The sequence below is a fragment of the Musca vetustissima genome, unplaced genomic scaffold (genome assembly GCF_032173495.1).
Source record: "Musca vetustissima isolate MV318-11 ecotype Yass unplaced genomic scaffold, APGP_CSIRO_Mvet_v1 utg112237, whole genome shotgun sequence".
NCBI classification, from domain to species: Eukaryota; Metazoa; Arthropoda; class Insecta; order Diptera; family Muscidae; genus Musca; species Musca vetustissima.
This window is the reverse complement of record NW_026888012.1, coordinates 61211-76126: the sequence shown is the minus strand read 5'-3', so window position 1 is coordinate 76126 and position 14916 is coordinate 61211. Positions and strand designations below refer to the sequence as shown.

At 34.1% G+C, this 14916-nt stretch overlaps 4 protein-coding genes across 4 annotated transcripts; 1 reads left to right on the top strand and 3 right to left on the bottom strand.

The window, feature by feature from the left end:
• Window positions 1–3030: 3030 nt before the first annotated feature.
• Window positions 3031–4006, bottom strand: LOC133335849 (chymotrypsin-2-like). Its single transcript, XM_061544144.1, has 3 exons — window positions 3922–4006; window positions 3243–3841; window positions 3031–3183 (listed from the first exon to the last, which is right to left on the bottom strand). The coding sequence occupies exons 1-3, from the start codon at window positions 4004–4006 to the stop codon at window positions 3031–3033; spliced, it is 837 nt and encodes a 278-aa protein (XP_061400128.1).
• A 2536-nt stretch (window positions 4007–6542) lies between these two features.
• On the bottom strand, window positions 6543–9204 carry LOC133335848 (chymotrypsin-C-like). The gene is made up of 5 exons (XM_061544143.1): window positions 9129–9204; window positions 8494–9057; window positions 7432–7548; window positions 6764–7368; window positions 6543–6695 (listed from the first exon to the last, which is right to left on the bottom strand). The coding sequence occupies exons 1-5, from the start codon at window positions 9202–9204 to the stop codon at window positions 6543–6545; spliced, it is 1515 nt and encodes a 504-aa protein (XP_061400127.1).
• A 509-nt stretch (window positions 9205–9713) lies between these two features.
• LOC133335847 (uncharacterized) lies at window positions 9714–12093 on the top strand. Its single transcript, XM_061544142.1, has 6 exons — window positions 9714–9897; window positions 9980–10290; window positions 11210–11308; window positions 11379–11447; window positions 11508–11597; window positions 11809–12093. The coding sequence occupies exons 1-6, from the start codon at window positions 9714–9716 to the stop codon at window positions 12091–12093; spliced, it is 1038 nt and encodes a 345-aa protein (XP_061400126.1).
• A 386-nt stretch (window positions 12094–12479) lies between these two features.
• Window positions 12480–14217, bottom strand: LOC133335846 (zinc finger protein 391-like). The gene is made up of 2 exons (XM_061544141.1): window positions 13324–14217; window positions 12480–13266 (listed from the first exon to the last, which is right to left on the bottom strand). Exons 1-2 carry the CDS (start codon window positions 14215–14217, stop codon window positions 12481–12483), a joined length of 1680 nt encoding a protein of 559 aa, XP_061400125.1. The 3' UTR covers window position 12480.
• Between the last annotated feature and the right edge of the window lie 699 nt (window positions 14218–14916).

Sequence of the window (14916 nt, the reverse complement as noted above, 5' to 3'; positions counted from 1 at the left end):
CTCAAAAAGAACCATGTGTCTATCTCGTTTCCTTTTGCCTGTTACAAACATATGCACGAAGACATAATACCCTGTAACACAGTGTGGTGAAGGCTAGAAAAATCTACGTTCTTTCAAGAAAAAATACTCTTGAAAAATCCAAAAATAAATTCTTATGCTTCCATCAGTCTTTGAGAAAAAACTCTTTAAAAAAAATCACGTCTTATTGTAGGCCCTGGAAAAAAACTTTAAAAAATCCACGCCTTATTGTAGGTTCTTGAAAAAAAAATTCTTTAAAAATATCACGCCTTATAAAGTCTTTAGAAAAATAACGCCTTAAAAAAGTCTTTAGAAAAATAACGCCTTAAAAAAGTCTTTAGAAAAATAACGCCTTGAAAAAAAATCTTTAAAAAAATCCACGCCTTATTGTAGGCCCTTGAAAAAAAATCTTTAAAAAAATCCACGCCTTATTGTAGGCCCTTGAAAAAAAATCTTTAAAAAAATCACGCCTTATTATAGGTCCTTGAAAAAATATTCTTTAAAAAATCCATGCCTTATTGTTAGTCCTTGAAAAAATATTCTTTAAAAAATCCACGTCTTATTGTAGGTCCTTGAAAAAAATGTTTACAAAATTCACCCCTTATTGTAGGTCCTTGAAAAAAAATTCTTTAAAAAATCCACGCCTTATTTGAGTCCTTGAAAAAAATTCTTTAAAAAATCCACGCCTTATTGTAGGTCTTTGAAAAAAAATTCTTTAAAAAATCCACGCCTTATTGTAGGTCCTTGAAAAAAATTCTTTAAAAAATCCACGCCTTATTGTAGGTCCTTGAAAAAAATTCTTTAAAAAATCCACGCCTTATTGTAGGTCCTTGAAAAAAATTCTTTAAAAAATCCACGCCTTATTGTAGGTCCTTAAAAAAAATTCTTTAAAAAATCCACGCCTTATTGTAGGTCCTTAAAAAAAATTCTTTAAAAAATCCACGCCTTATTGTAGGTCCTTAAAAAAAATTCTTTAAAAAATCCACGCCTTATTGTAGGTCCTTGAAAAAATATTCTTTAAAAAATCCACGCCTTATTGTAGGTCCTTGAAAAAATATTCTTTAAAAATCCACGCCTTATTGTAGGTCTTTAACAAATCCACGCCTTATTGTAGGTCCTTGAAAAAAATCCACGCCTTATTGTAGGTCCTTGAAAAAATATTCTTTAAAAAATCCACGCCTTATTGTAGGTCCTTGAAAAAAATTCTTTAAAAAATCCACGCCTTATTGTAGGTCCTTGAAAAAAATTCTTTAAAAAATCCACGCCTAAATATTGGTCCTTGAAAAATATTCTTTAAAAAAACCACGCCTAAATATTGGTCCTTGAAAAATATTCTTTAAAAAATCCACGCCTTATTGTAGGTCCTTGAAAAAAAAAATTCTTTAAAAAATCCACGCCTTATTGTAGGTCCATGAAAAAAAATCTTTAAAAAATCCACGCCTTATTGTAGGTCCATGAAAAAAATCTTTAAAAAATCCACGCCTTATTTGAGTCCTTGAAAAAAAATTCTTTAAAAAAATCCACGCCTTATTGTTGGTCCTTGAAAAAATATTCTTTATAAAATTCAAGCCATATTGTTGATCCTTGAAAAAATATTCTTTAAAAAATCCACGTCTTATTGTTGGTCCTTGAAAAAATATTCTTCAAAAAATCCACGACTTATTTGAGTCCTTGAAAAAAATATTCTTTAAAAAATCCACTCCTTATTTGAGTCCTTGAAAAAATATTCTTTAAAAAATCCACGTCTTATTGGATTCCAGAATTTTTTTTAATTCATGCCATTCGGAATCTACCATATTCTTTATAGAAAATTTCGATCTGCTGGTTTACATATTTTACAGCATATTTACACCCAAGCTTTATGGTTTTCCTATATGTGTTTGTAGATCAAGAAATATTTCATTCCCATCCCTCCCTCCTTCTTCGGCCAATGTAAACACAGACACACACACACACACATATTAGTTTATAGGTTAAGCTACAAATCGCAAAATTGTTTCCTTATCTTATCAGATCTTCATATTATTTCATAAATATTTTCAGATTTTAATCTTGTTTAAATAACCATAGCCACTTGTTCGGTCCGCTGATGCTTCGCTCCTTCACTCCAGCACAAAATGTATTAATCTGTTGCAAAAAAAAAAAATTGGAACATTGGATCATAATTTATCATTAAGTGTGCAGTGTGTGGTTGTAGATAGAAACAGCAAGAGACAGTAGAAACAGGACAAGTCGAAAGAAAACTTGTATCGGTGCAACATTGGACATTTCTGCTGATTACCAACCCTGTGAGGAGCTACGACCAATGAACAAATTTGCAAATCGAAAGTTACAAGCTATTAATTTAAAATAGACAAAACATATGTTTTTTCCAAAGCGTTGGAAAAAGATGGTAATTTGTAATGTGGTGGTGGCGATTGGTTGGGCTAGGGAAACATGGGTCGTATCGAAAAAAATAGAGAGAAGTTTCAAGGACTAATTGAGAATTTTCTTTAAAAACTATATTTTCAAGGTTTAGCAGAGCTGTAAATGTCAATTTCAAGGACCATCCATAAATGCGCATTTTTTAAAAAAACCTTTTTTCAAGGACTCAAAAAATCGTAATTTTTTCAAGCACCCCAATAGGTGTGGATATTTTAAAGAATATTTTTTCAAGGACTCTAATAAACGTAGATTTTTAAAGAATGCCTATTCAAGGGCTCAACGAAACGTCGAATAATTTTTCAAACATTCAAAGGAAAGTAGATTTGTAAATAATAATTTTTCAAACATTCAAAATAATGTGGATTTTGAAATAATATTTTTTCAAGGACTCCAATAGGCGTGGAATTTTTAAAGAATATTTTTTCAAGCCTTTACTATGCATGGATTTAAAAAAAATTTTTTGAAGAACCCACAAAGTGGATATTTTAAAGAATATTTTGTCAAGGACTCCAGTGTGGATTTTTTCAAGGACTTTTTTATTATTGTTTATTAAATTCAATTATTTTTGTTTATAATTTTCAAAATATTTCAAATTCTTTCCTTAATCCATTCATTGAACATTCCAACTCGGGTATAAACATCCAAGCCATCTGAACCACATTTACGCCGACCATAGGAGACAATTCCCACCTGGATTGTTTCACCATTCCTCTGCATGGCCAAAGGACCTCCTGAGTCTCCCTAGAGAAAAAATATTAAAATAAAATTATAAAGTATTTAAAAAACTGCTTTTAACCTACCGCACATGCCCCCGTACCCCTATCGGATTTCGCACAAATCTCAGTCTCCGTCAAACTACGCATTTGCCATTTACAAATCGCATTACTCATAGTACGATATGACAATCGTTGCAAATGATTTGGATAAATGGGTGATGTTCGCGATTGTCGTATAGAACCCCAACCGGTTAATATGGATTTTTCATCGGATCCTACTGGTTCACTATAATCGACATTTATGGTATCCATACGTTGGCCATCCAATTCCAAAGCGGGTTCAATATCCAAAATGGCAATATCATTGCCTTTTATAGGTTTAAAATCCTCATGGCTATCAATTCGTGTCACCTGCGAGCGGAAACCAGTTGTATCTTGCAAATCAATCACCCCAGCCAATATGGAAATACGTTCGGGGTTTTGTCCCACCACACAATGGGCAGCAGTTAAAATGCGATTAGGGGTGATAATTGATCCGCCACAAAAATGACGATTGGTATTATTTTTCAAATATTGTATCGATACTTGATAGGGTATATATTCGCCATCGGGAACGTTGTCACCACCCACAATGCGATCTTGAGAATTTCCCGCTGCATCCATGGCATCGAAATAGGCATCCACTGAAAAGGGAGGGAATTAAAAAAATATTTCTTTGCATATTTTTTATTATTTTTTTTTTTATTTTTATTTTTTCACTTACAATCCCAAAGCAGGTCTGAGGAGGCCTCGCCAGAATTCCAATTCACAGCCAGGAGAACCACAAATAAAACCAATTTTTCGAACATTTTTCCTATTTGATTCCAAGAACCAATAGCCGCACTCTGTTGGTCAGGTCCTTTTGAATATGTTTTTATACAAAAATACAAGTACGAAGTACTAACTTCTAATTAAATTAAATTAAACTATTTTTATGATAAAATTAATCTTCTTAAATACTAGCTGAGTGTTAGTTTTTTAAATAAATTTGCTACTTAAAGAAATTAAATTTCAAACCTGTAATTTTTTCAGGCAAAAACAAACAACCTAAGAGATCTGCCGCCATGATATTAATTCGAAGCGGCTTCAAAGGTTTTATTAAAGACAAAAGGTATTACGTGGCCAAAATGTCGGAGTAATAAGGGGTGGATCAAGGACAATCTGAGCCATAAGCGTGGATTTTTTAAAGAATATTTTTTCAAGGACTCAAATAAGGCGTGGATTTTTTAAGAATATTTTTTCAAGGACTCAAATATGGTTTGGATTTTTTAAAGAATATTTTTCAAGGACCATTATTTAGGCGTGGATTTTTTAAAGAATTTTTTGTCAAGGACCAATATTTAGGCGTGGATTTTTTAAAGAATATTTTTCAAGGACCAATATTTAGGCGTGGATTTTTTAAAGAATATTTTTCAAGGACCAATATTTAGGCGTGGATTTTTAAAGAATATTTTTCAAGGACCAATATTTAGGCGTGGATTTTTTAAAGAATATTTTTCAAGGACCAATATTTAGGCGTGGATTTTTTAAAGAATATTTTTCAAGGACCAATATTTAGGCGTGGATTTTTTAAAGAATATTTTTCAAGGACCAATATTTAGGCGTGGATTTTTTAAAGAATATTTTTCAAGGACCAATATTTAGGCGTGGATTTTTTAAAGAATATTTTTCAAGGACCAATATTTAGGCGTGGATTTTTTAAAGAATATTTTTCAAGGACCAATATTTAGGCGTGGATTTTTTAAAGAATATTTTTCAAGGACCAATATTTAGGCGTGGATTTTTTAAAGAATATTTTTCAAGGACCAATATTTAGGCGTGGATTTTTTAAAGAATATTTTTCAAGGACCAATATTTAGGCGTGGATTTTTTAAAGAATATTTTTTCATGGACTCAAATAAGGCGTGGATTTTTAAGAAATATTTTTTTTATGGACTCTTGGAGTGTGTAAAATATCTTTGCTAATTGTTGGTGTTTTGGGCATTTTTTAATAAATCTTTTTATACCCTTCACCACACTGTGGTACAGGATATTATGTCTTTGTGCGTATTGTTGTAACAGGCAAACGGAATCGAAATAGACCCATTGTTCCTTTTGAGAATAAGCATAGAATTACTTTCTGAGTCGATTTACGCATGTCCGTCCATGTATTTTTGTTAAAAAAGTACAGGTCGCATCTATGATCCGATTTGGATCAAATTTGACACATTTCAGTTATTTGGCCCAAGGACGAACCCTATTGAAATTGGAGAAATTCGGTTCAGATTTAAATTTAGCTCCCATATACAGTTTCGTTCGATTTTATGTGAATGATGCACCAAACTCCCAAAACAAAACAAAATTTTGCACAGCGCACTGAATCAGGTCCATGCTTATGTGTGCGAAGTTTTGTTGGAATCGGTTCAGATTTAGATATAGTTCCCATATATAGTTTCGTCCGATTTTATGTGAATGATGCACCAAACTTCCAATATTTGTCCGATTGGAACAAAATTTTGCACAGCGCAATGAATCAGGTCCATGCTTATGTGTACGAAGTTTTGTTGGAATCGGTTCAGATGTAAATATAGCTCCCATATATAGTTTCGTCCGATTTTTTGTGAATGATGCACCAAACTCTCAATATTTGTCCGATTGGAACAAAATTTTACACAGAGTACTGAATTAGGTCCAGATTGATGTCTGCGAAGTTTTGCTAAAATCGGTTTAGATTTAGATATAGGTCCCATATATAGTTTCGTCCGATGATGATGTGTGATAAGGTTTGTTGAAATCGGTTCAGATTTGATTTTGGTCTTATATATTTTTTCGTTCCATTTTATGTAAATGGGCACCGAAGAGCCTATGCCTGTTTGATTTACACGAAATTTGGCAAAGGGTATTAAATTGAATATAGAGCGATAACAAAAAACAAATGTTGTATGCAACGGTTGCTCAATTAGGTCCATGTGCTTATATAGAGCTCCCATACATAATTTTACTCGATTTCATACAAATGGTACCTAACAATCCAAGTCTGCCCGTTTGACATGCAATTTCAGAATGGTATGTGTATGGGGGTTTTCAATTGGTTCAAATACCTATCTAGATAGCACATCTAATTTCGCCCGATTCCATCCTAATGGTCCTAGAAAGATTCTATGTCTGTTCTATCTACAGGATATTGTAGATGTTAACATCACTTGTATGTACCCAAAGTGGTGAAGGGTATCATATAGTCGCCCCGTCCGACTTTTGAACTTTTCTTACTGGTTTTATATTCATTTAAATATATTTATTAAATAAAAATTAAAGTTCTTTTGTGGTAAAAAGTAAGAAGAAAAAAAATAAAGAAAATTTCCCACTTTAAAGACGTTCCTTGATCCAATCATCAAATTCGGTAACTCTGGTATAAACATCTGGAGCACTTGAAGCACAAAAGGCGGTGCCATATGAGACAATGCCCACTTGGGTTAAGGTGTCATCTTTCTGCATAACTAAGGGACCGCCAGAATCACCCTAAATATCAAAAAATAAATCGTCGAAATTACAACAACAAAATTCTAAAATTTCAACTACAAACTCACATTACAGGCCCCCTTGCCAAAGCGCTCTCGGGCACAAATTTCCGTATCCGATAAATCCTGCATAATCTGTTTACAATCCTCATTTGTGATCGTTACATAGTTCAGCAATTGCAATCTTTTGGGATAGCGGGCCAAAACGCCATTACCGAAATGATGTACCGAACCCCATCCAGATAAACGTACCGGTTGTTTGGCACCCACCTTTTCCGAATTACTGAAATTAATTTTATCGATACGTTTACCATCCAACTGTAGGGGTGGATCAATATTCAGAATTGCAATATCACTGGACTTAAGGGGTACATAATTTTTATGGACATCAATGGCAGTGACTTGAGATCGGGAACCGTCTTTGGAACGCAGGTCATTGATACCCGCTAAAATACTTAATTTTTGGGGATTCTGCCCTTGGACACAATGAGCGGCAGTTAGAATGCGATTGGGTGCAATTATGGAACCACCGCAAAAGTGGCGATAATCACCATCTTTATTGTATTGCAGCGATATTTGATAATTGATATATTGTTCGGAGTCAACAGCATAACCTCCGACCACACGTTCTTGAGATTCGGGGACGGCATCTAAGGCATCGAAATAGGCTTCCACTGGATGAAAGGAAACAGATTTAAAATTATTTTAAATATTTTTTTAACTTTTTTTCGACTCACAATCCAATGGTTCCTCCCATGATGGTGCGCTATAACACTGCCATATGGCCAGGACTAAGACCAAACCCAACAAAGCTCGTGGAAACATTGTTGTATTGACACTTTTACTTCTCAAAGCTAAGTAAGTTTAGTAAGTAAGTTTTTAATTCGAAGTCATTTTATTTATAGTGTCTTAATCAATTACATAGAACTTGGCCGCCAACGGCTTTAAGACACCGCAGGGTAGTTAGTTGGGTAGTTCTTATCATTACAGCGAAAGAACACCCAGGTGGTTTTGAACCACTTACAATGTAGTTTATCCAATTGTCGGAAAATACTTCACCAAATGACATTGACATTTTTCCTAAGTCTATCCGATACCGCAAATACATTGAAATATGAGGTAGTGTTGTAATTAAATTAGCTTACAATGCTAAGCACCAAAATAGGCGTGGATTTTTTTTAAGAATATTTTTTAAGCTCTACAATAGGCGTGGATGTTTTAAAGAATATTTTTTAAGCTCTACAATAGGCGTGGATGTTTTGAAGAATATTTTTAAGCTCTACAGTAGGCGTGGATTTTTAAAGAATGTTTTTTTAAGCCCCAAAATAGGCGTGGATTTTTTCACAATTTATTTCTATAATTTTAAAAATCACTTCTTCACATTTCTCACGATTTCATATTGTTTTCTATCCATTCCCTATATTCGGATACTCTTGTGTAAACATCTGGCACGATACCATTAAAAACACCACACACAAATAAGCCATATGATACAATTCCGACCTGGATTAAACCGTTTTTGGTGAGCATTACTAAAGGTCCGCCAGAGTCACCCTGCAGAATAGAAAAAACGGACAATTTTATTTGAAATTTCGAAAAATTGTGGGAGAGGTAACATAATTTCAAGGATCTCACTAAAAATCAAATCTAAAGGCAAGGCCTCAAGCCTCACTCTTTAACCTCCCTTCATACATAGATATTTAAATTTCCCTAGACTTAACTTACCGAACATGCTCCAGAGATCCAATCACCCGTAACACATAACTCTCTCGGCGTCAATCGATCAATAGCCAGTTTACATTGAAAATCGGAGACGGTACGAAAATTCATTACTTGCAGAATAGTCGGAGTACTAATAGTATTCAAATGATCCTGAACAGATGGCCATGAAAATGGTATTTGTAAACTGAACGGTATACGCAAACCCCAACCGGTCAGAAATACTGTTACACCTCCCGGTATACGTTCTTCATGGATATATTCAATTATCGACTGTGTACGATTATCCAGATCCAAGGGTGTGGATAATTTCAAAATCGCTATATCATTTGAAAACAATTCCGAAAATTTTGAATGTAGTTTTATTGTATCAACGGAATAACGTTTGACCATGGTATCACGCAGATCTCGTACACCAGCCACTACAGTCATACGTCTAACATCGAAGCCATAACAACAGTGGGCAGCTGTTAAAATATGCTGCGGCGATATTATGGAACCACCACAAAAGTGTTTATAAATTGGTCCAGTTCGTTTTGAACTTTCGGGATTCATTAAATATTGCAGTGACACTTGATAGGGTACATAATAGCCTTCGGGTAAATCCATGCCGCCCACAATACGCTCCGGCCAGGGGGTTAGGACTGAGAATTTGTATAAAAAGAAACCGGAAAAAAGATTTAATAAAATTTAAATAAATTTCTATCTCAATTACCTTCCGCATATCCTTTGCAAATGAGAAGTATTAAAAATATTAGGAATTCAAAAATTTTGAAATTTCTCAAGTCCATTATTTTGAGGTTCTGTTTACACTTTGACACCAAATCGCGTTTTCATTCGATGTCATCATAAACTACTAGTATTTATATTGTAGTATATTACAAACAAAAACTATTTCTGTCAGATCGGGGTCAATATCAAATAAAAACTCGATTCGGAATAATAATTTATACGGGCGCTCGATCTGCGAACAAAAAAATTGTTTCATTACCAATGAAACGGGAATATGTTTTAATCTGAAAAATTAAGGTGATTGACTTTTATTTCAAGTATGGAGTTCGACCGAAATAAAATGTCGAATAAGGCGACAAAAATGAGGCTTAAAAATTTGGCTTAGCAAAATTTTTTCTATAAAGACTTAGCAAATAGCAGATTTTTAAACAATATTTTGTGAAGTACTCAACAAGGCGTTGATTCCCATGAAACAATCCTTGGCACCAACCTAATAGTTATTTTTGTATTTCAAAATAATTAAACTTTCATTTATAAAAAAAAATCCGACATAATAGTAACCCAAACCATGGCCTATTTAATACAACATGGCAAAATACGCTCCCAAACAATAAATGTACCAGAAGGATTGCCTGAACTGTTATCGGACATTACGCGTGAAGTTCTAAGATGTCAACCAACCAAAGAGTGCTTGTGTCAATTCATAATTGATTATTTGCATTCGGTGATTGTAGCGCGAGACAAGGCACGAAGTAGGTTTTTTCCCCAATTTTTCCATTATCTAATACAAAACTCAATGAAGTTTCGATTTTTTCTTTTATTTCGTTTTTTTAGTGGCCAAAATGGCCATAGATCGTGCCTTACGTATAGTCGATGAGGTTGTTGCGGATATGTGTGTCTGTGACATACAACCATCGAAAGCGGAAAAAATGTGTCAAGCCATGGAGGAATGTTTTAAACGTTTCTTGGCCCAGAGACGCTGTGAAATGGGAAAGGAGATTGAAATAATCAAATTCAATGAAATCGATATGTTGGATGAGTTAATTAGGAGATGTAAATTTTCCGATGATGAATTGAAAATTTCCCGGCCAGTTATAGAGGCGGCATATCAGAAATTTGTAGAGGCGTATATGACAGTACATGAGGTAATTTTAGGTAGATTATACAGATAAATTGTTCTTTATAAAGACCTTTGGACTCTATACAGACCAATTGGTCTTTATTCACACCATTGGGTCTGTTATGAAAACCTTTGGTCCCTATACCAATTGGTCTTTATAAAAACACAATTGGTCTTTATAAATACATTTGGTCTCAATACAGACCAATTGGTCTTTATAAAGACCTTTGGTCTCAATACAGACCAATTGGTCTTTATAAAGACCTTTGGTCTCAATACAGACCAATTGGTCTTTATAAAGACCTTTGGTCTCTATACAGACCAATTGGTCTCCATACAGACCAATTGGTCTTCATAAAGACCTTTGGTCTCTATACCGACCAATTGGTCTTTATAAAGAACTTTGGTCTCTATACAGACCAATTGGTCTTTATAAAGACCTTTGGTCTCTATACAGACCAACTGGTGTTTATAAAGACCTTTGGTCTCTATACAGACCAACTGGTCTTTATAAAGACCTTTGGTCTCTATACAGACCAACTGGTCTTTATAAATACATTTGGTCTCAATACAGACCAATTGGTCTTTATAAAGACCTTTGGCCCCTATACCAATTGGTCTTTATAAAGACCTTTGTTCTCTATACAGACCAATTGGTCTTTATAAAGAACTTTGGTCTCTATACAGACCAATTGGTCTTTATAAAGAACTTTGGTCTCTATACAGACCAAATGGTCTTTATAAAAACCTTTGGTCTCCATACAGACCAATTGGTCTTTATAAAGAATCTATTCAGACCAATTGGTCTTTATAAAGACAATTGTTCTCTATACAGACCTATTGGTCTTTATAAATATCTTTGGTCTCCATACAGTTCTTTATAAAGACCTCTGGGCATCTTTTTTTTCAAACATAAAAAGTAATCTTAATTTCTTTATTTTCAGAACATTGATGGCACTGAAACCCTATATCAATACTTCCGTGAACGTGAAATCAAACGTGAAGAGGAACGTAAACGTAATGAGGCGGCACTTAAAATACAAGTATTTTTATTCAATTATTCCAAATACCCGATTCCTTTAATGGTCTCTTATAATGGTCTCTATATTTCAGGCTAATTTCCGTGGCTTTTTGGTAAGACGTTCCATGTTTTTACCCATGGATACTAATGTGCCCGCAAAGGTTTGTATATATATATATATTGTATATGCCAACGTAACCGAAAATCGTTTACTTCATTAGGAATACTCCGATCAGAGCCTGGATATATTCGAAAAAGAAGAGGCAGCTCGTAAAATTCAACGATTCTTTCGTCATAAACTACAACAAAATGTAAGTATGTACCCCTAAATGTTAAATGATCTATTATGAATATAAATTAACGGATATCATTTCCCGATTATATAATTAGCTTTTATGAGTATAAATTAAGGGATGTCATTTCCCGATTATGAAATACCTTAACTAAGTGCTACACACATTGAAAAGCTAATAGAAACGAACATTTTTACAATCACAATTAAAAAAAAAAACATATTTTTAGGCACCCAAAGATGATGGACCACCCGATGAATATATTTTTCAAGATGTGTGTGAACCAGCATCTAGAGCTTTTATTAATACTGGCATAAATTATGTAACTGATCAAACGATTCCTAATGAGGACAATCAGAATAAACTAATTCAAGAACCAAATCAGTCAGAGGCAAAGGAACTAATTCAAATAACTTATGATATAACTGAGCAAGACCCAGAAATTCCACAAGATATTAAAGAGAATAATAACATGGAAAATGAAGAAAATGTCGCAGAAAACAATGGCAATTGAAGCTATACATGTTGGTTGTATGTTTAGGTATTATAACTTTCAAAATAACAAGTTTCCTTTTAAATAAATAAATATTACACATATACATTTATAGAATTTTTGTACAAAAATATTTATTTTTTTGTTTAAGAATGCTTCAACTATTCACTAAAGAACATATGTATAAAATTCTTATATAGCATTATAGTTAAATTAAATTAGACTTATAAGACTTAAATCAAAAAACAATTCTTGCAATTATATCTAAACTGGCGTACAATTAATATACTTATTTTTAAAATATAACAATATTAGTGAAAGAAAGAAAAAAGCAAAATCATAGAAATTAGAAAGCATACGTACAAAATATTCATACAAAACCTATTGAAAATTAAAAAAAATAAAGAATTAAATAATCTCCACAACTCTTGATTTACACATTTTCGTATCGACAACTATGGGATCCTGACGTGGTTTACGTGGCTTAAACGATTCTTTGGTCGATTCCTTTTCATGTTGTAGCATATGTTTCTTTAGCCTTGTTGAATTATTGAAACCCTTTGAACAGACTGTACATTGATAGGGTAGCGTATCAAAATGAAGACGTTTGTGGGCCACTAAATTACTAGAGATTCTAAACGGCCGACCACAGATATCACAACTGTAGGGATATTCATTGGTGTGCAGCAGCATGTGTCGTCTATAACCGGACATTTGGGTTAGACCCTTACCACATACATCACACTGGTAGGGTTTCTTGTCACCATGTGTCAGTATGTGCTGTTTCAGGGAATGACTTTCTCGATAGGCCTTGTCGCAGATATCACATTTATACGGCCTTTCTCCTGTATGTATCATAACGTGTAGTTTCTTTTGTTCTGCAGTATGGAAGGATTTATCACAAATCGGGCAGGCATATGGTCGTATGTCAGAATGTTTACGTTCATGTACTCGTAGACTGGTCGAGGTACGATAATGTTGTCCACAGATATCACATCGATATTTTTTCTCCTCACTATGGGTCAACATGTGAACGTTGTAATGGGTCTTGGTACGCGACCGTTTGCCGCATATTTGACATACGTGCGGTTTTTCTCCCGTATGGACATAGGTGTGTTCTCGCAGACGACACATTTTATCGAATTGTTTGCCACAATACTGACATTTTAGGTCTTCCTCGGTCAAACCGCCAGTCTGAAAAGAAAGTCATTTTACAAAATATTTTAATTTCAGAAAGTATCTCCAACTTACCTTAACAAATTTCTTTCTTGGCACCTTTTTCACCTCATCTTCTTCTGTTTCTTTTTCCGATTGTTGATTAATACCATTCTCCTTTTCATCATAATCCTTACTGTCATCTATGGAGTCGGCACTTTCAAAGTGTTCTTCCTCATCCTCCGGTGTTATATATTCACTACCCTCACCGCCGTTGGCTTCGATTTTAATAAAATGCTGTTCATCGACATCTTGTTGTGATGATTCCGGCCGCTCATCCGTAACTGTGGAATTCTCTTCATCTATTTCCAACCATTCTACCATTTCATATTCCAAAATATCCTCTTCCGTTTCTTCCACCTTAGACTCTTCTACCACTTCCATTTTCTCCACGCTTTCCTTTTTCTTCTCTGGCTTCTTTTTCTCAGCCACCACCACTGAATGCTTTTCAACCTTTTTCACTGATTTTGGTTTTTCCACAACTTTCTCCTCTGGCGGAAAACCCTTTAAATTTTCCTCTTCCGCCTCGCCAACATCAATTTCCTGTTCCACATAATCATCACATTGTTTCAATTCACTGGCCACCTCACTGCCAGCATCATCACCTTCGTGTATTACCTGATCTATTTCCAGATTCGATTGTGCCTCTTCCATTTCCCGTTTGATACGTTCCCTCAAATCACGATCATTTTGTAGAACCATTTCTTTGAACAGGTACGCTTGTAGCAAATGTTCCACACAGCTATTGCAAATGTGTTCGGGCAGGGAGAAGTCTTCATTGCCATCAAAACAATCCAATGTGGTGCAATAGTTGAGTAGGGCAGCCAGCGTTGTGGCCTCCTCATCGATTAGCGTCTCATCCATCAGGTGTTTGTAATCGCCGCATTCTCGATTACAGGCCCGACAATTTACCTTTAAAACTAATGTCATTTTGTTCGGAGTCCAATTGGTGGATTTTTTGGGGATATTTGAATTATTTTTAATATTTAATTTGATATTTATTTTAATGTTGAAATGAAGCAATTGAAGGCAAGCAAGCTTGTAGTTGCTGTAAACAGATGTTCTTGTGACAACCATTCACAATAGTGGACAATGCAGGGTTGTATTTTTGTGTAGTAAAATATTTCTTATGGCGTATTTACACTGAAATAAGTTGCGTTACAGCCTTACCTAACGTTCAACTAGCTCGTTCGACGTTTTTCACCACAAATGTAGAACACATGTATTTATATGAATGTTACCGAAATATGTCGACATACGAATTTATCGAAGTTGAAAATATATAACTATGACAGAACGTAGTTTTGGTATTTTTCTTCTGCTGAAAATAGAAACAAAACATAAAAAATATAGTTTTTTCAATAAGAATATGAAATATTTGAACACATTTTATAATTTCTTAATTTTGTTTCGCGATTTTGTTTAGTTCGTTAAAAGAAATGGACAGATACAACGTATTTGGGTAATACGGCCGTACACAACATTTTGCCATAGTTGGGAAGTTGAATATTTTGTACGCTTCGTTGAATTTTAGTTAACGTTGTTAATATTTCTTTTTCGAGAGTGAATGGAATTCTTAAATATTTACATAGTTCCAGACAGTTGAATTCATGGTACAATTATGCAAGG

Excerpts from the sequence above, each read along its gene's own strand:
- LOC133335849 (XM_061544144.1), bottom strand. The coding sequence starts at position 4,006 with ATGTTCGAAAAATTGGTTTTATTTGTGGTTCTCCTGGCTGTGAATTGG. Across the intron at positions 3,842-3,921 it reads CTCAGACCTGCTTTGGGATT|TGGATGCCTATTTCGATGCC; the intron begins GTAAGTGAAAAA and ends CTCCCTTTTCAG. Across the intron at positions 3,184-3,242 it reads GGGGTACGGGGGCATGTGCG|GGAGACTCAGGAGGTCCTTT; the intron begins GTAGGTTAAAAG and ends TTTTTTCTCTAG.
- LOC133335846 (XM_061544141.1), bottom strand. The coding sequence starts at position 14,217 with ATGACATTAGTTTTAAAGGTAAATTGTCGGGCCTGTAATCGAGAATGC. Across the intron at positions 13,267-13,323 it reads CAAGAAAGAAATTTGTTAAG|ACTGGCGGTTTGACCGAGGA; the intron begins GTAAGTTGGAGA and ends CTTTCTTTTCAG.
- LOC133335847 (XM_061544142.1), top strand. The coding sequence starts at position 9,714 with ATGGCCTATTTAATACAACATGGCAAAATACGCTCCCAAACAATAAAT. Across the intron at positions 9,898-9,979 it reads AGCGCGAGACAAGGCACGAA|TGGCCAAAATGGCCATAGAT; the intron begins GTAGGTTTTTTC and ends TCGTTTTTTTAG. Across the intron at positions 11,309-11,378 it reads AGGCGGCACTTAAAATACAA|GCTAATTTCCGTGGCTTTTT; the intron begins GTATTTTTATTC and ends TCTATATTTCAG.
- LOC133335848 (XM_061544143.1), bottom strand. The coding sequence starts at position 9,204 with ATGGACTTGAGAAATTTCAAAATTTTTGAATTCCTAATATTTTTAATA. Across the intron at positions 9,058-9,128 it reads TTGCAAAGGATATGCGGAAG|TCCTAACCCCCTGGCCGGAG; the intron begins GTAATTGAGATA and ends ACAAATTCTCAG. Across the intron at positions 6,696-6,763 it reads TTGGCAAGGGGGCCTGTAAT|GGTGATTCTGGCGGTCCCTT; the intron begins GTGAGTTTGTAG and ends TTTGATATTTAG.